This window comes from Archocentrus centrarchus, chromosome 15 (assembly GCF_007364275.1).
Source record: "Archocentrus centrarchus isolate MPI-CPG fArcCen1 chromosome 15, fArcCen1, whole genome shotgun sequence".
NCBI classification, from domain to species: Eukaryota; Metazoa; Chordata; class Actinopteri; order Cichliformes; family Cichlidae; genus Archocentrus; species Archocentrus centrarchus.
This window is the reverse complement of record NC_044360.1, coordinates 1,536,480-1,561,778: the sequence shown is the minus strand read 5'-3', so window position 1 is coordinate 1,561,778 and position 25,299 is coordinate 1,536,480. Positions and strand designations below refer to the sequence as shown.

Below are 25,299 nucleotides of genomic sequence, written 5' to 3'. Positions count from 1 at the left end.
GACGATGGGCGTCTGTGCAGAGTCAAACAGGTAAAAGGAGAGCCGTTCAGAGTGATTACCCGACAGAGTCACAGAAAGCGGTTGGGTCTTGTGAGTGATTTCAGAAAGCTTGGCGCCGTCCAGAGCGGAGACCAGGAGAGGCGTGGGTAGCGCTGTGGATGGAACACCCCACTGCTGGGCGAGGGCACGGTCCATGAGATTTTTCTCAGCTCCGGAATCGAGGAGTGCCAAGACTGTGTGACTGCCTGATGGAAGATTTATCCTTGTCTGAAGCGTGAATCTGGGCAGGGAGGAGCATGCGTTAGCTTGACCCGCCAGTATCCCCACCATTACTGACGGGCGCGGTCTTTTGGGCAAACAGGGCATGACGCGATGTAGTGGCCCTTTTTGCCACAGTAGATGCACTCCCCCGCCTCCCATCTCCGTCGTCGCTCAGAGAGAGACAGCCGTGCGCGGCCGAGTTGCATGGGTTGCTCCTCCGCGCCGCAAGGGGGCGCCGTAGCCGAGCTGTCGTCCGCTAGGAGGCTCCTCCGGTCCGCGGAAACCGCCCGGCGAGGGGCATGCTGGGAGTTGTAGTTCCTCGGAGTCCGTCGTGCTCTCAGGCGGTCATCTACATGGATACACAATGAAATCACGGCCTCCAAGGACTGAGGCAAATCCCTAGTGGCAAGTTCATACTTGAGATCATCATTAATATTGTTCAGGAATACTCCCCTGAGCGCCTTTTCCTCCCAGCCGGCCTCCTCCGCGAGGATCCGGAAATCCACGGAGAAATCCGCCATGCTCTGTTGTCCCTGCCGCAGGCTGAGCAACTTCTGGGATGCGGATTCAGGGCTGGTGCCTTTATCAAACACCTCCTTAAATCGAGACAAGAACGCAGGGAAAGACAGATCGGGGTTTCCCCGTAACACAGCGTGCCCCCACTCTAATGCTCTACCGCGGAACAGATTGACCATAAAACCAATCTTTGCACAATCAGAAGCGTAGGCATTTCTCTGTTGCCGGAAAACGAGGGAACATTGGGTGAGGAAACCTCCACATTTCCCTAACTCACCGCGAAACACCTCCGGGATGGGCAGGGCTTTCTCCAACGCTACGGCGGGCTCGGTCGCGGAAGCCAAACCAGCCGGCGGAACTGTCGGCGGAGGGGATAAATCCTGGTGACGGGGCGTAGCGGATGACATGGTGGATTCCAACATACCTCGGAGATCGGCGAGCTGTTGGGTGGCTGCGCCCAGCTGACTGGAAACCAGACGGAGCATATGGTCGTGACGCTGGAGGGTTTCCTCTTGAATAGCCAGGGCCCGATGAACCGGATCAGCGTCCGCGGTGTCCGGTTTTGGCTGGATCATTCTGTCAGGACTCGAGGAGGAAGAGGACACACAAGCGGTGGCTGATGAAAGCAAGGTGCAAGTTTATTTACAGTGATTGATAGAGGTGCAAAGACAAGGGGGTCCAGGAAGGCGAGGGGGGAGGCGGCTGAAGCGGGTCGAGAGGCTGAAGGAATTCCCAGGTGGTGAGGGGCCAGCTGTGGTACGGCGTGGAGCGGCGGGTTGACGAAAAGCCGGGGTTTCCGAAAGGACGAGCAGGAACTGACACGGGGATCTGAAAAAGGAGCGAACACGAAGAGCAGGTAAGTAATATACATCCACGAAAGCGAGAGTCACACCAGAGAGCCGGTACTAACTGAGAAGTAGTCAATGATCCAGCGAAGAGTGATGGTCTGCTGGCAGCTTAAAAAGACCCTGCCTGATGGCTTGATCCGTAGCAGGTGTGGTGATCTCCGCCCTAGGGAGGCGGAGACACCGGAACCTCCGCTGTGGCCCGCAGGACAAACACACATGTATACAGACACACACACACGCAGACCCTCCCCCTAGGTTATGACACTCAGGCCATTATTTTAGCAAGCTGACGAGTTTGTGTGTGTGTTGGTCTTTCAAGCATTGATATTCCATAACTTTTAATAAATGCGCGCATTTTGGTAACGGAAGTGCTGCTCCATTCAAATCAATGAGAACGAGGAGACCGCGCAGCGTTTAAACGGGATTTAAAAGCGACATCAGCATCAAAGTATCTGCTGCTGCGTGTTTGGCTGTCAGAATTTCTCCTCTACCAAAGTGATCCCACGGGATCAGCTGTTTGAGAGAAAACGGAGGCGTCTGTGGTTGCAAGCCATCAAATGTATTGATAAAAACTGGACTGAGGACGCGATCAGAAATGCATTTGAAGCGTCCATTTTATATCAGGTAAAGTTATTTATGTTCCGGGGTTTATTCCGGGATGTCAGGTATCTGTAAACAGCATTAGCTGGTAGGCTGTTTGGCTTTTAAACTGTAGTGTTGCTGTTTACAGGTGAGGCACCGCTGGACTCAGAGAGGCCTGATTTTTAAATTAATATTTAATCGCACTATAGATTATAAAATGCAGTATAAAAGCAGTTTGAAGAAGTACTCAGGCTGCCCTGCAGGTACAGTCCGCTGTGAGGACGTAGCTCTCGGACTTGTTCACAGTGACCCGAGCCTCATACACAGCCTCCTGTTTCCTCGTCTTTGACTTGAAGAACTTCTGCCTTCAAGACACAAAACTCTGAGTCTGTGTCCTGATATTTGATGTTCGGTACACGCTGCAAACATAACTGTAAGCATCCAGTGACTTATATGCGCTGCAACTTCTCCCGGTGTGTACGCTGGGTTTCTCTACGTGTATTTACATGTATATATCCGCCCACGGATCCTGGGCCACTTGCTAACATACCACAGGGATCGGAGTCAGTTGCTGGTGGTCAAAATTAATTATTGCAGGTAGTTTTCACGATCTTTCGTTGATAATCTCTTCTCGTACATTGAAACACTTTTGAACTCCGCCGTACTTCCGTTTCCAAAATGCGCGCGCATCGCTACCTACGTCATCATTGTTTACAAACAGTAAAAGGGTCTAAAATGACTAATTGAAGGGAACTGAAGAAAGAACATTTACATTTTACACCCTATTCAGATGACTAAATTATGACTGAAACTAAATCAAAATTTGCTGTCAAAATGCAGCCTGGCAGTGAGACGGGATCCAGCACACACACCTGCTTCACTGCTGCAGACTCGGCATCAAACTGTCCCTGCTGTTAAACTTGGCTCTGCGGTCAGAGGGACAGAGGTGTTTTTTCTGTTTCCAGGGGGTCACAGGGAAAATGCAAATCTGAATCTGGTGCTAGCTTACCTTTTCATGTAGGCTGGTTTGTGCTCAATGATGAAGAGCTGCACTGATGTGAAATGCAAGTTTAAACTCTTGAGAACTGAACTCAGATCTGCTCGTCCGGCATCTGTCGTAGAAACTGAGACTTCCTGCAGGTTTACATCCAAACTCCAGAATCGTGTCAGGAATCATTTTTCCACATCACTCAAAGGCCGCTGACAGGAAGCATCCACGACATGATTTCATGTGACAGAGCTGGAAACGTGTTTTTAAACAAATCAATAGTTTTTTCAGCCAACCTGAGAACTTCCCTGAGCTGCAGCAGCAGACTGAAGCCGGCTTCTGAAGCTCAATTCTTTTATATATTATTTTTATTTTAATTAAAAATAAAAATGAGGCCAGGTTCAAATATCGAATCACTTCAGTGTGTTGAAGTTTTAATAAACAGAAAGGTCAAGCTTTTATTTACATCCTTAGCATTAATTATATTCCTGGAGGAAAATCAAAGCTTAGAAACCAGCTTCAGCCGTACGGAAGCCCATCTCTGCCAAAACAATACAAGAAATGCACATGGGAAGAACGACCAGAAACATAAGCAGTGGCATTTTTGACTTGGTACAAACTTTGATTTTGAAAAGTTCACTTTAGTATTTGTGATTTTAAGTCAGACTTTTTAGAATTAAATTCTGTCAACCATTTTATAATCATGGTCAAATTTAAATTTCACACATCAGTCTTAATTACTTTTATTTTGCATTTTAATAACTTAATTTTTACTAAACCTGAACATTAAATTTGAATTAAAATGCAATGCAATCACTAACAACTCTGAAAGTCAAACATCTGTATTTTTAGCATTTACATAATTTTGATATGGAATATTTTGATATTGGTATTTTAAAAAATACCAATTACATTTGTAATTTGATCTAATATTTATATAAAATGCATTAACTTATAATTTTTGAAATATAAAAACGTAGTTCATAAGTTATATCTGTTTCCAATTACGATTTAAAAATTTCTAAAGTCTAATTTGATCAGCTGATCATTACAACTGGGTCATAACGTGACAGCCATCCTCCCGTTTGACTAATTGATATTAAATAAGGCTCTATTTGTACACAATTGCTTTTTCTTCACAATGTCAAAATTTTGACTTATTCATGTAAATGTGACCCAGTATTTTCATTAGATTTGTGTTATAACACCATTTCATTTCTATTGCTGCTGTTGCAGAAACAATGAAAACTGTTTAGCAGCTTTATCAGTTGGCAGCATAAATCAAAAATATATAATATAAACATGCATACACACAATATAATACAAAGTAAGGGCGGTGGTGTTGGTACTGAGCTGCTCCAGCACAGTTTAAAGTGGATAACGGATCATCAGCTGTTCAACAGGTGATATTAAAATATTTATTTAAAATTTGTGTTCCTGTACGTTGGCATTTGTAGTTTAGAAGAGGACATCTGTCAACTGCTCAAAATGTTTTTATTATTTTGCTATAACTAGACAACAATCATTGCTTTATTATGACCCAGCAGTCTCCCCATGTACATATGAGTCTGTACTTTTCCCGTGTTGTTTTGGCACAAATGGACTCCTGTATTAGCCACTTGCCGCTAACAGAAGCTAATGGAGATGACGGACAGATGAGGAGGCGGGACTTTCATCTAGAAGCTTTATTGATAATTGTTTACATCTCACAATGCATTCCACAAACACGGCTCCCAGCTGGGAGCTTTTTATCGTCACAATTGAAGTATGAAGTTTATCATTCACAATTATACTTGCATAACAAACAGATGCTTGAAGGTTTCCCAAAAGTCACAGCAGGTTGCAACTTTATTAAGATATCGGCTCCACAGACAGAATGATTATCTATTTTCTTTAAATCCCATGAAGGTTTTTTTTTATACTTTTTAAATATTTTCTGATGTGGATGAATGTAAACGTTCCTTCCAGAGTTTTTCACTACGAGACGGCTGCAATGACATGGAAATAACGACTTTGATGTAATTCATGTGTTTTAATCATCTGGCGAAGTTTTCTAGATGTTTCTAACTAGAGTTACTCAGAAGCGATGAAGATTTTAAAAGGTAGTACAACCCCCACCCCCCACCCCACCCCCCGCTGCCTCATCAGGAGTCAAAGACGTCGTTCGTCACATCGAGGCGAAACCAGCATACTGAGGAACGGGCTCCGAGCTTCAGGGACACGACAGGAAATCACAAAAATACGCCTAAAATCAGCGAGAATATCAGAGCAAAAAAAACAAAAAAAACAAGAGGCGCCGCCGGCTGCTCGTGCTCATCGCCCGCAGCGGCCGCCAAAAAGACAGAAAAGAAGCCTTTCAGCTCAAAAAAAATCTAAATCACAACGACAGGAGAAAAAAAATACAAAAATCCCCCGAACCCGGCTGGAGGAGCTCCCACAATGCACCGGGTGGAGGGAGCGAGGGTTCGTCCGAGATTCAAATGTGTTTGAGAAAAACGTTTCAAAGACTGATTTTATAACAGGAGGAAAAAACAAAAAGGAGGGAAGTGAAAACTCATCGAGCGACCTCGGAGTGGCTGAAACTTTCCCAGGAAACAAAAATAATAAAAGGAATTCTGAACTGGAAAAAATGTTTTATTATTTTGACAAATGCAGTTAGAAGGGCTGCGTCCACGCCAAACCCCTCCTCCTCCAGCCTTCCTTCATATCCACCCCCGCCTCCCTCACCCACCCACACACCCCCATCCTTCAATCAAACCATCCGGCTCAGGACTTCCTCAATCCAAACTCCCACTTCCTGTTACTTCACTCTGTCTTGCGTTTCATCCCGGGCACCTTCGCCTGGATCCTGCAAACAGATGAGAAAACAGACGAGGGGTCAGCCGCAGCACCAAACCAGTGAAACCAGTGAAACCAGTGAAACCAGTGAAACCAGTGAAACCCCACCGAGCCAGAGTGGGCTCGTCTCTGACTCTTTAAAAGCTCCAGTCTGTGCACAAACATCTAAGTAGGAAATAATTAACTAATGATGAACTACAATCAAAAGCCTCATTTCCACTTTATTGTCCATGTTTGTGTGAGGTCAGAAAAGACTGAAGACAATCGGTTTTTTTTGGTGACCCAAAATCTGCAAACGAGGGATGATGATGGCGATCTGCTCAGAGCAGACAGATCTTTACATGAGCAGCACACAGGAAGCTCGCAGCAAAGCTGAAACGCCGCCGGAGCCTCAGTGAGTGGACACGACTGAAAAGCTTCGAGGACGTTTTCCTGCACTCGCTCTGAGAAACTTTAAGCTGGGAGGACTGGTTCCTGTAACACTTGGTCAGCTTTAATTCCACCTCACACTCGAGTGTGAGGACGCGCACTCGCAGTGAGACTGAGAGCAGGAGAGACTCTCACACTCAGCTGCAATCAGACGAGTGCTGTTAACGTTTTAATATTTTGGTGCATTTCCACCCTGACAGCAGCTGCAGCCGCCTGCTCAGCAGCTTCTTCTGTGTTAGACTCGTGACGGACATCTGGCACGTGGGAAACTTTTACTGTGTTTAATATAACCCACTGTGGGGTCACGACCTCTCTGCAGTGGGTGGAGCAGACAATGCATCTAAAAACTTATTAATAAAGTTTTGATGAGAGCAGAAATATTAACTGTCCACTTACTTTCCAACCACGTCTTTGATCTGATTGTTGACCAGAGCCAGGTAATGGTCGATCTGAGTCTGAAAACACACACACACACACACACACACACACACACACACACACACACACACACACACACACACACACACACACAGAGTGAGGGCTTCTACACAAACTGAACACTGAGAAACATATTCTGCTCTGTGCATTTAACAAAGTAAAATAAACAAGTAGAAACTGCAGTAAATCTTTTTCAGAGTTTAGCTGCACATTCGTGTCTTTGTGAGAACTAGAAACTGATGTGTTTACTGGTTCCAGTTTCCTTTTCCTGCTGCATTACAGAATGGTGCATTGTGGGTAAAAATGAGCCTTACCTGGTGCTTCTCGTAGACGATCGGGCAGCTGAACACTGCAATCAGACCTGCAGAAGAAGAAGAGAAATGTTTAACTGCTGCTTCTCTATCTTATGACTGAAAAGCACAGATTACAGTCTGAGTTACTGTGAGACTCATGTGGCTTATTTTTATTTAAATGATCCTGAATCTGCTTCTCTGCACCCACAAAATACATGAAAACAATTTGATCTTAATGTAACTGTTTAACTCATCAGCAAATTCAGGTTCTCAGGACAAGTTCTTAAAATCGCCACCAGATGGAGCCAAAGGGAGATGATTCCCCCCAAGCACCAATGACATCATCGTTCACGCTTCGACTCACCCAGAATAAGGAGAGTGAGCCCGGTGAACAAGGCGCCGACGTAGGTCAGGATCCACATCAACACAGCAAACTGCACAGAAGAAGAAAGGAGAGGCGGCTTCAGTCAGGAGCAGTTTGGCTTCTTTCTGTGACGCTCATATTTAACGTTTCACTCTGGACATTTAAATAAACACCAAAATAAATACGCAGAGCCTGAAGCAGCAGGAGGGAAGCCTGCAGGTGAGGAGGCACAACACAGAAGGACAAACGCTTTCAGGTCTGCACAGCTCTGGAGCTGCAACTGCTGACATCATTTTTATTAATCATCCATCCATCCATCCTCTTCCACTTATCCTTTTCAGGGTCGCGGGGAGGCTGGAGCCTAACCCAGCTGACACAGGGCGAGAGGCAGGGTACACCTGTACAGGTCACCAGCCTGTCGCAGAGCCAACCATTCACATTCACACCTATGGGCAATTTAGAGTGACCAATTAACCTAACCCCTGTAACTGCATGTCTTTGGACTGTGGGAGGAAACCCACGCAGACACGGGGAGAACATGCAAAGTCCAGGCCAAGGTGGAACTGATGTCATTCTAGCTGTGAGGCAGCGGTGCTAACCACCACGCCACCGTGCTGCCCCGTGAAACGTCATTTATTCAAGTTTAAATAAAATTCTAATGAAAACAAATAAATGGAAAAAATGGTGATGGAGGTTCTGAGCAGACCTGAAATATCAGCTTCTGGGCCAAATCCTGACCTGACGGAGGCTGATCCCAGTCTGCTCGTTTTTAAGGACTGACCAGACTTCCTCCACCAGATTACGGTGGGGGGTGTCAATGAAAGAAGCTGGTCTTTGAGGATATTTTCAGTCCTTAAAAACCCACAAACTGAGATCAGCTTGGACCAAGCAGGATAAAAATATACACCTGTACAAAGCAGATGGCTGAAAAGGTGAGCGAGAAGAACTCCTTTAAAATGAGGTGGAGCGCTGTGAGGAAGAGCTCGCAGTCCAGCGAATCCTGATGAAATGCTGCTTTTTATTCAAACATCAGTAACAAACTGCCTGACAAACGTCACCACGCCTCCCACTGGATAGTTACTGCAGTGATGATACGCTGGCCTGCATCAGGAAAACGAAGAAGTTTAAACGACTAAAACTGGGCTGAGGACGGATCAGTGCATCATTAAAACCTGGAAGGATGGAGGTGAACCATCATCTTCGAGGAAGAGATGTGGTCAGCGATCAGAGGGTTAAAACAGGAGCAGTCACAGCTGTGCAAACACAGCTGGAGGGGTTGGAATTAAACAGCTGTGTGAGGCTAATCACAGGAAAAAAGAAGCTCTGTGCCCACCATACATCCCTGTGGGGGCAGCGTTATGATCTGAGTACAGTCTCTCGCTGTATCGTGGTTCACTTATTGTGGCTTCACTGTATCATGTTCTTTAAAAATATATATATACTGAATTCTGTATCGCAGAGTTGTCACTATATCCCAGGATTTTGTGGTATATCAAAGAAATCGTTTTTGACTGTTGGGTTTTCTCTGTATTATTGTAGGGTCTTTACCCACAATACAAAGCGCCTTGAGGCGACAGTTTGTTGTGATTTGGCGCTATATGAATAAAATTGAATTGAATTGAATTGAATTGAAATAACATCAGTGGATGAATCCCGTACAGCACACAATGGAAACACTGTACGCCACTACCACACGTGCAAGTTTGCACACGTATATAAATAATAAAACAATAAAACAGAACACTGCTGCTTCGTGGATTCTGTATCCTGAGTCCGAGTGGATTTCCTCTGCAGCCTCCGGCTGTGGAGGAGCAGCTCCGGCAGCGTGACATCATTTTGGAGCCCAGACCTGAACCCCACCCCCTGAGATATGATGGAGAAGAAATAACGAATGCAGTCTGGGCAGAAATACGCTGTGACCTCACACAAGCTTATGGAAACGAAGCCACGGCGACCGCATGCCGTCATCAGAGCTACAGGTGGTCTAATCAAACACTGCAGTGACTGTTTTTGGCCGGGCAGCGTCCAACTATTATGGTCTGTAGCTTTCTGCCACAATCATTTCTGAAAGAATGAACTACAAATACTGAGACAAATTATAAGCAGAAATCCAAGAAGAGCCATTCACACACTTCAGGTCTGAGATCAGCTGATGCTGAGTTTACAGCCCTGGAGCGTCTGCAGAGCTCTGATCGGATCTGACAGCTAAAGCACGAGATTTCTGACTGCAGGCACTTTAAACATGTGTGACATTTAATGACCTGCTGCTGTGGTTGGAAATATTCAGGACAACAGCAGGAAGTGGGAGCAGATGCAGAAGAATAGCGGGGATATCCCAGAATGCACCCTGCTTGTGGGAATCTGAGACATTCCTGAGGCTCAAAGCGGCTCCCGATGGGATTAAAACAATCACTTTTTTTACCCTCTAAGGGAATCTCGGCGGCGTTTCTGCCCGCTGAGCTGCAGATCTGTATTTGGACTGCAGGCCGGAGGGTGGGAGGGCTCAGCGAGGCGACGACAGGCCTCTGACAGCTGCAGAGCCCGACTGAACACTGATCTACACTCATATTAAATCGGTGCAGGTGCTGCTCATTAACACAGCCTCAAAAAGCACGAGGCTGTGTGTGCACATGTAAGCGGCTCTCGGGTCAGGTGAGGGGAGCCGTGAGGTGGTCTCGGGTCTCCCAGACTTCCCCCAAATATTTACAGGTCACCGTCACTCAGATAAACGTGACGCTTCAAACTCACCTTGATGGAGTCGACCAGGTCCTCGACCAGGAACAGACGTCTCAGTTCACCGATGGTCTTGTTGAGCTTGGCCAGAACCAAGTCGCTGTACTTGTGGACCATGTCCTCGGACAGCGCCACCTCCTGGTCCAGGTACTGCCTGCGAGGGACAGCAGAGGAGCAGGTTAATACTGTAGAAAGCGTCGACATCCAGAAGCTGCAGTTCCTCTGCAGTCCAGCAGAGGCAGCAGAGAGTCAGTCCCGTAGACTCCCATGTGAAAACTTTGCAGCAGAAATCAACATGTTTACAGCTGATACAGAAACTGCTACACTAACTGTATAAAGATTTAAAAACAAAAATTGAAGGTAAAAAAAAGAAGACATTGAAACCGTTCCTGTTGTGAATTTTCTTTAAATAAAACTTTTTTAAAAGCCTTGATGCATGTTTGAGTGGATTACAGTACGCTCGTATCATTTTATCAGAGGAAGTGTTGACTGTAATACTTTGATCAAGTACAGTTAGGCTGCTTTCATTTATACCTCTGTGTTACATTTCAGGGAGGTGAACGTCAGGTTCCAGCATCAGCTCTGCTGCAGGCTTTTACAAACGCTCAGCGTTCGCAGGTATGACGTACCTGCAGCCCACTTCAGTCAGAAATATGATCACTGCACCTTAAAACTGGAAGCATTTATTTTGAAAATCTAACAAACCTACATGTGAGGTGCATGCAGATTGTTAAAAATACAGAGACGCAGACCAACATTAAAAAGCGCACAAATGTCGAGTTTACGTTGAGTCTCGACGTGCACCGAAGCTGCTGCTGAATATTCAATAAAGCCCATTAAAGGCAGACGGAGGGGAAACGACTTCACCGCTCAGGGAAAACTGTGCAGAAATCAGCCGGTCATGGGACTCATGCTAATCGGCGTTAAACAGCCTGAGGCTTGCTGTGAGGGCGAGAGGAGGTGAAAACACGGTAAGAAGGTTTTTGTCCGGCGTCCAGAAAACAAGGCTGAACGAACAAACAGCCGAACAAACGAGGCCGGCTCAGAGTGAAGGAAAATCCACTTTATCCAATGTGCATCTGTAGGACACTGTGACCTCTGACCTCTTCACTGCTGTGCCGGTAAACCCGGAAAAAAGGATAATATCTAATGTGAGGCCTGCTATAACAGGATAACCCGAGCAGCAGCAGAGTACCCGCAGCTCCAGCTGATGATTAGGATAAATCAGGTCATTGATTTCTCTAATGGGATTGGCCGGGTTAAATTCCTGATGAACACGGACTCACACGGCTTCAAGACCCAAACTATGAGAATGCTTTCAATGTTTTACAGGCTTTTATCTGATGTCTTTCCCACTCTGCACTTTCTGCATCATTAAACTTGAATATATAAACGTATGTTGAGAGCCTTCGTCTTCCTCATGGGGAAGATTTACAGCTGAGACGACTTCCTGTTTCTGCCCCGTTGGTTAAATCCTGTCGGGGAGGAATTGTTTTTTTATTTGTTTCTTTCAGCGTGAGGATGAAATGATGGAAAGAAGTTAAAAAGCTCTCAGAAGGATTTGATCTGCTTAAATACTACAGACTTTCCCCTCTAACAGCCTGCTCATGGACACTGAGGACCAGCCCAGGACTGACACACTCCTGCTTTTCTACACCGGCTCCCACCACGCTTTTATTGATTACTTTTAAGGCCGGTCCTAAAACTGAACAGGACATCTGTCAACATCTGGAATGAGGAAATCAGGTCAGCTGACTCGCACGGGTATGTGGATGAGCCCCTTTCCACCATATTTGTCCTTCACACCCCAAATTCTGCAGGATTTTATGATTTGTGTTTTATTTTGGTGCAGCTGCGAGGAACTTTATTATTATTATTATTATGTAAAGGTGTTTTAGTGTGAGCTACAGGCAGGTGCTGCAAACCCATCAGCAGCTCTTGTGGATATACAGACAACTTTCAGCACATTTATGAGAGAAAATATGTCCTAAAAGACATAAGTGATCTCCACAACATTCAACCCTCATTAACTCTGCAGATCTTTACATTTCTCTCTCCAGCTGCCACTCACTTGAATGGGTGTCCCTCATCTGACTTCTGGATGGCCTGCAGGATGCCTTTGTATATCCTGAAGCAGATTGTGACTGAGAGCAGGGCCAGGCAGATGTAGGAGCACACGCTCACGATGCTGCACACCGTCAGGGAGAGCAGCAGCAGCAGGGCGGCGCCGAACACCACGCCCGTGGTCTTCACATCGCGCCAGTACAGGAGATCCACCACTGCAGCAGGAAGAGCCGGAAAAACACAGTCAGTCACCAACAGACAGGAAATATTTCTGCAGCATTTAAATTATTTTACATTTGTGGATCAAATGTCTACTGTGTGGTGATTAGAGGCCACGAGTCCATTAAAGTGATTCTTCCTTCTCAATCTGTCCCAAAGGTGAATGTTCACATTAAATATGGACAAAGTATTTCATCTGATCTTTTACAGGTTATTAGATAAAGGTTCAGCTGCTCCATATCAAACTGAGCTGATCGTGCAGAGCGCTCCAAAGAGCACGTGTCGCCTGCTCAGAGGCTCGTCACAAAGCATGTTCATGTCCATGAAGCCATGAACACTGCATACAACTATCTATATTTAATACATGAAGTTCATTTTATTCAATATTGATAACGATACCCGAGCTGAGAGACGAAAGAATGATGGAAAGATTGATGACGGTGATTAAACCAGAATCAGAGGGGGCGGGGTTCTGCTTCCTGTCCTCGTCCCTGTCCTCAAAGGTTGAAGTCCACACGCTGCACAGTTAGAGACACTGACAGACCCCCGCTCAGCAGGCGACACAACAACACCGACAAAAAGATTTTAATCCCAGAGAAACTCCAGCCAATCGGTTTGTGTGCTTCAGACACTCGTTTATTTCCTCCTCTCTGTCGATGATTTGCATCATTTTCTTGTTTTTGTCAGAAGGAGCACGAAGAGATCGGAGATGATGAGAACGCCCTGAGAGGAAAGCTGGATTTTAAAGTGCTGAGCACCCACGGGGAGAAACTGTTTCCAAAACCAGTCAAATCTTCTGCTCCGTCCTCACGTGGGCGCTGCATGTGATTATCTCGACGTGGAGCGTCTTTAAATCAATGCAGGGGTCAGAGGTCACACTCAGTCAGAGTTTAAAACCCCGCAGGAGGAGACTCACTGCGGCAGCTGACTCAGACTTCCTCTTTTCTGCGCCTCTGGGACTTTGATTCACTTTTCACCTCCAACCAACAGCAGCGACGACAGGACGGAGACGCGGCATCAACTCCCAGCACCCCCGAGCAGCTTCCAGCTCAGCGCTGACGTTCAGGCCTGTAAATAATCACTGCAAACCAACTCTGCAGCTTCTACTGCGCTCCAGGAGCACCTGAGGTCGACACTACCCCCACCTGAAGCATGAAAATACATGATTTTCATTATAAAGTTAGACAACATGATTGTATGGATATGATTTGATGCTGAGCTGCATAAAGCATTTCTTTAGTAATGTCAGAGCGCCGCCCCTGCGCTCCCTCTGAAGCCCCGCCTCCTGCACCTAAACATGGCTCTGGAATCTTTCCTGCAGCCCGTGGGGAGAACCCACCGATCCAGTAACTACAGGTGCGAAGGTGCTCGTTAACTTCAGGTCTAAACGACGTGTTCTTTGATTTGTGACAGCCGCTCTGTGAAGGCAGCAGACTGCACAGAGGAACCCTCACAGAAACGTTGGTGTTTATTCTGTGTGACTTTTATACTTGAACATTCAGACACATCCACACACTGACCGCCGCAGACGGAGGTGAACGGGTCGGCTCTGAGAGGTAAACTTCCTGTTTGTTTTAAATGGGGTCTGCTGGAGTGTCACAGCTTCACTTTCTAAGCAGCACATGGCTTTTGTTTGTGTCTGCTTGGGGGCGTGGCCTACCGACACCTAATGCAGGTAACACACTGACTGTAGAAGGAGAAAATCCTTCACATATTTATAATCTGACTTTGCAAAGTTATTAAAATCCTAAAATAATTAAACAATAATAATATCCATCTGATCCCCTAAACCGTCTCTGCTGAGCTCCACTTTAGGCTCCCACAGGTCTCATTATCACCGCTCAACACCATCAGCAGCATCCTTAAACTAAAACCCCCCAAAAATCTGCAGGATCCCGACTTATAGGAGATCCTTCCCTCTCTGACGGGTGCTGGGGGGCGAGCGGGGAGGTCAGTCCCTCCTGAGCGACAGCTGAGCTCATGACCTGCAATGAGCATGCTCATATTTCACCACAGAATTCCTGGCAGGTCAGTGGACAATATTAGAAGTGAAAGAGTCGTGGGTTTCCTGCAGCTCGCAGACGTTTAACTGCTGGTAGGCCGGGCAGAGTTCAGCTACACCACAAAGCAATGAAGAATGAACGGTTCCATTCAAAGGGCTGCCAGATAATGCTCCGTGATAAGTAAAGCAGCTTTAAAATGCAAACGGATGCTTCAGAGCGAGACAGCGGCAGGTGCAGCGGGCGCCGGAGACACCGCCGGACCACGGCACGTTTGGACTTCAACCAAAACATTCCAGAAAATAAATTTACATCATCAAACGTTCAAAAGCAAAGCCTGAAAATGTACATTTAATCAGACTAAAAGCAAATCCATTTAAAAATCTGCCAATTCTCTTTTGATCAGTCAATTAAAACTGAAAACATCCCCATCAGCTTAAAACATGCTGGTCCATCCAACATCCCAAAATCCCAAAGCATCCTGTTTACTTTGTCAGCAGTAAAATCTTCAGTCGAGTCACAGCCTTCCAAAAGTGTGAAAAGGAGCCACGTCATAAATATTAGATATTAGTCATTACTGTTTGTGATTAAATGTTGTAAAAAGGCAGCCAAAGATTTTCAGCTTGCTGTCAGCAGACGTTTCCTCGAGTTTAAGAGCATTTAAAGTTCCTAACAGAGCCTCACTGAGTGGACGATCTCCCGAAATACCCAACAGAGCAAAAATTGATGATAAATATAAGTCACCCTCAGACGGAGCCGCAGGAAGCTTAAATTCAGCTCCGTGCAAACGTGGGCGCTCTCAGCTTTTATCGAGCTGATCGCAGTTCAATAATCAATAATTCAGTCTTCATCAGAGGCTGGAGCAGGTACCTTTAGCACTCAATGCTATCTCACATCTAATGTCATGCGTGATTTTTCAGTGTCATGGAGCTGGCTCATTTACCCATCATATCACCATGGTAACAGATGCTGAATCCGTGGTCAGGGTTTCCATTTAACGTCACGTTTCCGTCGTCTCCTCTGAGTGAGCCGGAAAACGTTTTAAACATGAAGTCCGCTCCACCGAAGGAGCCGAACGCCTCCGGAGCGTCAGCTCATTCGCTGAGGCAGATGAAGCATGAATGTGTTTTCACACTTTGTGCTGCCGGGTCTGTTTCACACAGCTGGGAATGCAGCGAACACAACAACACAGATCCAACCTGCGCCTGCGACCATGCTGCAAACAGCAGGAAGCTGCCGTCTCCGTGCACGGAAAGATCGCATACGCTGAGCGTAGTTACTGGATCCCTGCACCACATTAAGGCTGGTTAGCAGAGAGCTAAGAGTGGATGGTTTTAGTGCACGTTTCACTTCTTTTTTTTATGAAATTAAAATGTTTTATGGTCTACGTGCTCCTGATAGAAAAAACACGTCTGTGTGAAGACACATAGGGACAGACTCCAGTAAACAACAATAATAAACAGCCTGAATCTTACATTTTTACTCATATCACAAAACCCTACAATCCATCTGCCTCATTTTTCTGACATGTTGATCTGCTGTGTGAATTAAATGTCAAATAAAACTGTGAAAAATGACTAAACAGCCCCAAACGGTCAGTTTTTTCAGATGTGATGTCCTTGTGTTCAGCTTCATCTTTGTTTTATATTTCATGTCTAAGTTTGGGCCTGATTATTTTAAAGTTAATTTACATGTAAAAAAACAAACAAACCTTTAGCTCAGAAATGATCCAAAATACTGAAACATGAGCGTTTAGGAAAATAAGCCCCTTTTACTGCTTATTCAAATTAAATGCATATTTAAAAACGCTGATCAGGGGCTCAAATTGTTAGTATTTGCTGCTTTATATAAGACAATTTTTAAAAAGTCAATTATTTTTGGTGATTTGATAGTCAAAGATATTTTAACCTTGAATAAATTAAACGGTGATTTTCCTTTTAAAACGAGCAAAGCTGAAAATGTTCCGGTTCGTGAAGCTGAGCCCAGCATTCACCTGTGACTGAGCCTGAAGGCGCTGCAGGGGGATCACTGCAGGACCCCCTGCACTCTGGGTATTTTAATATTGGCTCACATGGTGCGTTCACTGACTCGCATCAGAGGGGCTTTCGGTACACAAACGCCTTTTCCGGCCCCCATTATTTGGGCTTATTTGGGCAGAAACACCGGCGGGCTCTGTCGGGGAGTGCGCTCGTGTACCGGGCTCCATGTGTCTGCTGACAGATGCTACGTTAGCCCACAGCTAGCTCTCCTCCGTTATCTCAGCGCGCTAACGCGGCGCTAGCTCCGTTAGCCACCGGGTAATGGTCGGCAGTCCGGTTACTGTGTGGTTGTAAAGACGCGGATGGAGCGATAACATGAGAAGAGAGAGACGGGGAGGTGGAGGAGGGTCTGGCATCCAAATGTGGCCGCTTGGCTACATATGGTAGCAGGCGTGCTCGAGGCGATGGAGGCTGGCTAAAAATAGACCCGCATCACAGCGAGCAAAACCCGACCGCTGCCTTTCAGTCCTCCCCCTCGACATGGATACGGTCCCCCCTAAATGCTTCATTTTCCTCCCCGGGATGCTGTCCGCCTGTCCCCACCGGCTGCTCGCCTCTCACGGCGGGGACGAAACGCCAAACGTCCGGCATGACCTCCTGCAGGCGGCCCGGTCCGCCTCCAGCCCTTCCCGGCTCAAAGTCAGCCTTACCCGGCTTGAAGGGAGTCGCGCTCACGGTGCTCATGCAAATGCAAACCGGCCATAAACGCGACACTACCGGGCATGTAAAAAAGGAGAGACGCTCGGTAAACAAAAGATTAAAGCCACACTAACCACATTTGGCGTCCATCTTGAACCTCCGCCGAGCAGCAGCAGCTCCGCCTGAGAGCTGAGACAGAGGAGGGAGGCCGGGCATGCGCAGCTCGGCCTCTCTGTCGCACCCACGCACCCATGATGGGCCCGGTTCGGCCCGCCCGGGTCCACTTTAACACCCGGGAAACCCACCTGCTCTCTACACCGGCGAGACCAGCGGACAAACAGCAACAAGGGCCAGGAAAAAACTATAATTAAAAAAAAATGTAATATCAAAGTTGTAAATTTATGAGTAATTTTTGAACTCAAAGATGTAAATTTAAAAGATTAGAATGTCAAATCTACGAGGAAAAACACGCAAAATCAGAAGAAAAAATCTAAAATTTATGAAACAAAAACGGGCAGATTTACCAAGAAGAAGAGGCAACTTTATCAGGGAAAAAGTCACCAAGAAAAAGGGTAAATTTATGATGGAAGAGAGCAAAACTGGCAACTTTATGAGGAAAGAAAAACTGGGAACAAAGGGCAGTCCTGTCTTAGTCCAACAGGCATCGACAGCTGGCTAATTTTGTAGCTGCACACAGATCAGTGAGGAGCACCCCCCACTTCACACTGCAGGTAAGTGCGGGTAACTGCTCACCCCCCCCCCCCCATCAACACGATGAAAACACCACGACTCAGACAGACTGACACCGCAGGGTTCAGCCGAGGCAGACGGAGGCCTGCACGCGAGTGTGTGAAGGGGTGACTGTTATGAAGAAATGAGGATTTCTAATGAGGATGATTACAGCAGGAGGAAGAGGAGGAGGCAGCGTGTTGTGTAACCAGGCTGTAAAAGGGTAAAAGTAGCTGCAGAAGAGATAAAAGTGAGGAATTTAAGCCCAACCTGCAGGAAAGGAAGTAACAGATGGTACATCAGAGCTGCTCAAGTTCAGAAGCCATAAAAGGGATGCAGTCTCTGAACAGGTGCATGCTGGGAGAGCTGCAACAGGCACAGACCTACAAAGGTTTAACCATGAAACGCCTTTTCATAGGTTACAAAACGTGGTGCGAATGTGCTGAAGGAGAGCAGCTGCTTTAACCGATGGACTGAAGGCTCCAGAGTCGGAAAATCAAACATCCTCCAGATTTAAAGCTCAGAAACTGATTCACTACTGTTTTATTAATGTTCAGCATCTGAAACGTGTTAATCTTGTTCTTTGTTGCATTTTTCATGACTAATCAGAATCGACGGTTGTGCTGCAGGTCACTGCAGGGACAGCGACTTCGCTGCTTCGTCTGCAGACGCTCAAAAATCCGAGAAACTAGAAAAACTAGCCGCAGGCTGCACTGACCGTGACCACGATCAGACAGCACTGCAGGATCCAGTTCACCATGTTGTGATTAGACAGAGTTAGACGTATTTAGAGCTGACTAGAAAGAGAGAGCAGATTTCTCCCATATTGGCTTCTCTTCATTGGCTCCCTGTTAAATCTAGAATAGAATTTAAAATCCTTCTCCTCACCTACAAGGTCTTGAATAATCAGGCACCATCTTATCTCAAAGACCTCATAGTCCCATATCACCCCAACAGAGCACTTCGCTCTCAGACTGCTGGCTTACTTGTGGTTCCTAGGATACTTAAGAGTAGAATGGGAGGCAGAGCCTTCAGCTTTCAGGCCCCTCTTCTGTGGAACCAGCTCCCAGCTTGGAGACAGACACCCTCTCTATTTTTAAGATTAGGCTTAAAACTTTCCTTTATGATCAAGCTTATAGTTAGGGCTGGATCAGGTGACCCTGAACCCTCCCTTAGTTATGCTGCTATAGGCCTAGGCTGCTGGGGGGTTCACATAATGCACTGTTTCTTTTCATTCCCCTTATTTACTTTGTTTATACTCCACTCTGTATTTAATCATTAATTATTAATCTCTGGCTCTTTTTCACAGCATGTCTTTTGTCCTCTCTCTCCCCCCTCAGCAGATGACCCCCCCTCCCTGAGCCTGGTTCTGATGCAGGTTTCTTCCTGTTAAAAGGGAGTTTTTCCTTCCCACTGTCACCAAGTGCTGCTCATAGGGGTCGTTTGGACTGTTGGGTTTTCTCTGTATTATTGTAGGGTCTTTACCCACAATACAAAGCGCCTTGAGGCGACAGTTTGTTGTGATTTGGCGCTATATAAATAAAATTGAATAAAATTGAATTGAATTGAATTGAAATTTATTTTCTTCACTGCAATAATCTGATCGATGCTCCTCACTTTGTGAGAGAGGGCCATCATCATCAGGTTTTATCATCATACGACGACCAGACCTGGTTTGTTTCCACTGATTCGTTCACCTGTAAAGCAAACTGGTGGAAACACTCACTGATGCCACTATGGTTTCTTTCATGCAGTCTGTAGTTTCACATTAAGATACCAATAAAAGCTCCACAGCACAGCACCTGCAAGGGGGGTAAATATGAAGGAAAGCGACTTCAGCACAGCAGCAGAATAAAAACTGTTTCTATGCAGATTAACCATCCGTCCATCCGTCCTCTTATCCTGGGCTGGGTCACGGGGCAGCAGCCAGACCTCCCTCTCCCCAGCCACCTCCTCCAGCTCATCCAGAGGGACCCCAAGGTATTCCCAGGCCAGCCGAGAGATATAATCTCTCCAGCGTGTCCTGGGTCTGCCCCAGGGCCTCCTCCTGGTAGGACATGCCCAGAACACCTCACCCAAGAGGCGCCCAGGAGGCATCCTAATCAGATGCCCGAGCCACCTCAACTGGCTCCTTTCGATGTGGAGGAGCAGCGACTCTACTCTGAGCCCCTCCTGAATGGCTGCACTCCTCACCTTATCTCTGAGAGGCCAGCCACCCTTTGGAGGAAGCTCATTTCTGCCGCTTGTATTCATGATCTTATTCTTTGGGTCACTACCCAAAGCTCGTGACCATAGGGGAGGATTGGGACGTAGATTGACTGGTAAATCAAGAGCTTCGCTTTCACGCTCAGCTTCCTCTTCACCACGACAGACCGGTGCAGTGTCCGCATCCCTGCAGACGCAGCCCCGATCCGTCTGTCGATCTCCCGCTCCCTTCTCTCGTGAACAAGACCCCGAGATACTTGAACTCCTCCACCTGGGGCAGGAACTCATCCCTGAGCCGGAGAGGGCACGCCACCCTTTTCCGGTTGAGGACCATGGCCTGAGTCTGAGTCCATGCAGATGAACTGTTGGATCTTATGGCTGACAGCAGCAGTCCTCTGTGTTTTTATAGCAGAGGAACCTGCAGCCTGCAGGCGGGGCTAAAGAAAGGCTCAGCATTTGTTATACATTTATTATGTAGACGCTCATTTTTTCCCTTCTCATACAGATTTATAACCTACTATGATATTCTGCTATATTTTTATGGATTCAGCTGGCAGTATATAAAGTAATTAAACTGGCCGGGTGGGGGATAAATGCTGAACACAGTTCTGAGTCTGAAAACATGTCACTCCCTGTTTTACTCTGGGAAAAAATTTCCTCTGATCTTCAGATGTAAACTGACTAAATGTCAGCGTGCGTATTAAAATAAAAACATGCATAATGCGACATCGTACATGACAGCAGCGAGCCGTCAGTGGGAGAGCAGCCAGGAAAAGGAATCCTCTGGCCTGCAGCGGTTTAAACATCTGTTGTAGTTGGAGATATCTGCCTTCCCCTCAGCGTCATGAAAAGACAGCGGTCCAAGAAAAAGAGGATCTGAAACACTTAGAAATCTCTTTGCAGGAAAAAAGACCAAATAACTCAAACGCCATTTTTTCCCTCTAATCAGCACACGCCTGCTAAAAAATGCACGACGCTTACTAACGTTACAGCTCAGCTGTCCTCGGGTGTAGCTCGGTTTGATTTATATAAACTTCGGTCAGACTCGGAGGAACTGCTCTCCAGATTTTAGTCGCCGTGCAGGACTGAAGGCAGCAGAGGTCAGCAGAGGTCAGCAGAGGTCAGCACAGCTGCAGCTCACAGAGGTCTTTAGTCTGAGGATGAAGGTGAGTCACTGAGCTGTGATGAAGATGATGATGCTCCTCAGGCTGGCTTGCAACATAAAGCTCAGTTATTTCATTACAACTGTGCACGCACACACACACACACACACACACACACACACACCAAATAGTGCTTAGTCACAGTGCGACAGCCTCAGGGCAGCTTCTTCTTTCAGTTGTGCAGCGAGCATGTTCTATCACTTCATGACCATCGGTCATTAATCTCACACACACACACACACACACACACACACACACAGGAAATGAAAGCAGCGCTGTGACCTCTGACGGACACGTGATGGTCAGCAGAGAGAAGTGTGAGAGAACCTTTTTCAAAAGATTCAGCAAAGCAAATAAGATTTGTAGTAAAATCTTCATTACTAGAACATTTACTTTGAAAGGACTGCAAGAACTTCCTGAAAGAACATCTCATGCACACTGCATCATTTAAAAAGTAGAAGAGCACTCAGAGACCTGTGCTCTTTGTTGTGATATTGAAGTGGACCTACTCTGCTCCTGTTTTTATTCCTGGACTCTCGTAGAGCTGCTTTGCATGATTCACAGTTCACAACAATAAACCTTTGTCTTATTCTGGGCAGTCATGACTTTAGCTCCACCCCCTCAAGTCAATATTATTCTGATTGGCTGCCACCACAAAGAGCAGGTGGGTGGGGTTTCTGTGTATGAGATGACCATATTAGGGGTATCCCCTCTCTGTGACATCATGCAGATCCAACAGTGTAAAAAACAAAAGGTAACCTGAGTGTTGAGAGCAGCCTAAGCTTTTGGCTCACAGGGATTTCTGCACGTACGCTGAGCTCGTTATTAGAAACTGGTCATATTTGATATGGAAATCCTCCACTGAAACATGCAGGAAGGAAAACATTCAAACATGCCGGCTAAATCTTTAGTTTGTACTCACGACTCTGGAAGTTTCATGTGTGGGTCAAAACCAAACTTGAATTAATTAGAGGAAAATCTCCTCCAGAGTAACACTAACGAAGCCCACTTTGAGTCTGTGCTGAAACACTTTTAAAGCCGTGAACATGAAGAGGTTTTTCTATCTGATGAACACAAAGGCATTGAAACTGAAGCTCAAATCTTTATCAGTCTATCCACTGATCAGTTAATCAACACTACTGACTGCAGCTGATTTTCTCACAGTAACTCTGCAGTCAGCGGCTCCTGTGACCGATCACACTGCAGAAAAGCTTTAATCAAACCCCTGCTGATGAAATCAGGCCAACACAGGACGCGGCTGATGATCGATGACTGGACTGACCTGAACTCCATCAGGCCGCCGCGTGATTGGTTCAGTTTGTGAGCAGCATCTTTCTAAAGTTTCTGGACCAATCTGCCTGAAAAGGAAGTGCGAGGAACTACTCGACGAGACTCGCTTTCAAAACTCCAGTTTTCGGCTGTTAAAGCATCCAGAAGCAGAAAAATGGAGCTTTGGTTTCTCAGGCCGATGATGGGAAGAAAAGTTTCTCTAAAAAATGGAGCAATGAAGCATTTTCTAAAGTATTTGTTCTATAAAATATCTGAAAATAGGGAGCAGTTAGAGAACAACTTGTACTTTCAGAGGACTGGTCACCCTTTCTTGGGTCAGGTTCAAATGAACTGTTGAAAAATGAGAACGACCTTCACAGCGTGCCAGAGCACAAAGCTTCAGACTGCCAATGAAATCCAAACCACTGAACGGGCAGTTACTGTTTATGGGAAAAAGCTGAAAAGCAGCAAATCCTCAGATTATTTTTTTAATGCTTAATCCACACGGGGGTGGGGGGGTGGCCCGAGGGTCGCCCCGGGAGCGTCTCAGTCTCAGTCGACCATTACGATCAGAAATCTCAGTGTGAGTCTGCGCTCCAGCCCCATCAGTGGCTGCGTGAGGTTGATATCAGATAACTGGTGATATATAAGCTCATTTAAATGTCAGTTCAATCAGTAACCAGAAAAGCTGCAAACAAAAGATCTCAGGTGAGCCGAGAGCTTAGCAGTCATGCAAAGGTCAAACAGCCGCGACAGTAAAACCAACAGCAACAATAATAATAATAATAATAATAATAATAATAATAATAATAGTTTATCTGTTTGTTGTGTGTAAAGGTGAGAAACAGCAGGTGATGTCTGCAGACCGGTGCACAAAAACACTGATACGCGCTGCAGAGGCAGACACACACAGCACTGCACAGGCTATAAAATACAAAATATATCCAAGATACAAAATAAAATGTCTAATTTTGTTTGTTACAACTGAAAACTGTTTGGTTTATTGTCTCATACGACAGAGAAAAGCATCAGATCTGAGGAGGCCATAAATGTGCAGAGAACGTGACTAAAACCAGCAGCTGCTGATCGACGGCCCATCAGCCTCTGCAGCTCCAACATGAACCTGATGTAACACTGAACATGTTGCTGCTTCTCCTCAGAGCTCTGGCCCGACTCTCCTCCAGCTCATCAGCATATTCCTGGTATATTAGCCAATCATTAACCTGCCAGCTAACGTCACCCTGCTCTCAAATCCCTCCTCCTCCTCCCTGCTGTCCACCTTTGGTCACAGTGGCTGATTGGCTGACTGTCCAAAGGTCCCGGAGCTGCAGGAACGACACCCCGAGACAGGCCAGAAAAATCTGCAGTTTCCAGATGAGAAAGAACCTCACAAACCTGCTCAGAGATCAAACCGTTAACCTCCTGAGACGCTAAATGAGGCTTAAAGTGAGTAAGAGTCTCCAAAGCTGCACAGATCTGACTGAGTTTCAGCTTAATTTATTACAATATAAGCTTCTAATGAAAGCGAAGGAAAGTCAGAGCGGTAAAATGAGCAGGTCTGTGAGAGCAGAAAGGTGGAGGTTTACCCTGCTCCTTCCAGTGCTTTGCAGCAGCCTTGCTCTCCTTTTTGTCCACAGAGTTGTTATCCATGCCGTCCGATCAGCAAACACTCATTCCACTCGGAGAGGCAGGCAGGCACTGAGAGAGTGTGTGAGGAAAGGTGTGTGTGCGCGTGTCAGGCTGCAGGACGAGGCGGAGGAAGAGGAGGAGGGAGGGGAGAACCTGAGCAAGGCTTCCTCTGTGGGAGACGACTGCAGCGAGCGAATGAAGTCCCTCCCGCCACCCGTCAGCTGACTGTCTGCTGCCAGCGCTCTGACGCAGCAACTATAACAGGCTCAGCCTCACCCCTCCCTCCCCTCCCTGCCTGCTCTGGCTTCCTCCCCCTCCTCCTCCTCCTCCTCACCCCCAACCAAAGTGATCTTTTTTTTTTTGGGTGCTTTATCACTCCCCCAGTTTTCCTCTGTCATCCCGTCCCGCCCAAATCTGCTGACGAAGCAGGCGAATGACACAACACAACACAACAGCTCGGAAGACGGAGCATTTTTAAGATTTTTAATTTTCAGCAGCTGCTCCACTCATAACGAAACAGACTGTACCTAAAAGACAGACGCAGGCACGCCACCCACCGCTTTCTCTCTGAAACAATGCAGCCATGTTTGGTTTATGGAGCCAGAAAGGAGTGCCAACTTATGTATTTATGTACTGCATGAGTACACCACAAGGACAGCACTGCTAACAGCACTCCGTAATATCCAAATAAAGTCATAAAATCCTTCTTGGATGGGCTGTAATTAACTGCACAGCAAACCTTATTATGTGGCAGATAACCGCATCAAGCAGACATTAGAGGAAGTTTTGGTGCAATCACCAACTGTATATAAAAGATAGAAGTGTCTCAAACCTGCATTTTTTCTAATGCCCAGCAGGGGGCGACTCCTTATGTCTGAGATAATGAGTCAAAGAGCTTAGACAACAAAACTGCTCAGCATGAGTCTTCAAAAGCAGGACTTCATCTCCATCTTTTATAAGCAGGACCACTTTTAAAATAATGGATAAAATATCACAAAAAAAGGCTTTAAATGTTGTTTTTGTCTGACCAACACTCCCATGTCCAAAGATAAT

At 46.2% G+C, this 25,299-nt stretch overlaps 1 protein-coding gene across 8 annotated transcripts in view; it reads right to left on the bottom strand.

The window, feature by feature from the left end:
- Positions 1-4,865: 4,865 nt before the first annotated feature.
- Positions 4,866-25,299, bottom strand: part of rtn4b (reticulon 4b) — a 38,392-nt gene continuing 17,958 nt past the window's right edge. For 6 of the 8 annotated variants that reach the window (XM_030747468.1, XM_030747469.1, XM_030747470.1 and 3 more), the window contains 6 exons: positions 12,362-12,569; positions 10,306-10,444; positions 7,558-7,627; positions 7,215-7,261; positions 6,859-6,917; positions 4,866-6,043 (listed from right to left, as the gene is read on the bottom strand). In XM_030747468.1, the coding sequence (XP_030603328.1) occupies positions 6,001-6,043; positions 6,859-6,917; positions 7,215-7,261; positions 7,558-7,627; positions 10,306-10,444; positions 12,362-12,569 (566 nt within the window). In that variant the 3' untranslated portion in view covers positions 4,866-6,000. Of the gene's footprint in view, positions 6,044-6,858; positions 6,918-7,214; positions 7,262-7,557; positions 7,628-10,305; positions 10,445-12,361; positions 12,570-17,385; positions 17,475-24,203; positions 24,435-25,299 lie in introns of those variants that run through there. The other 2 variants (XM_030747476.1, XM_030747475.1) reach the window with 2 other exon arrangements.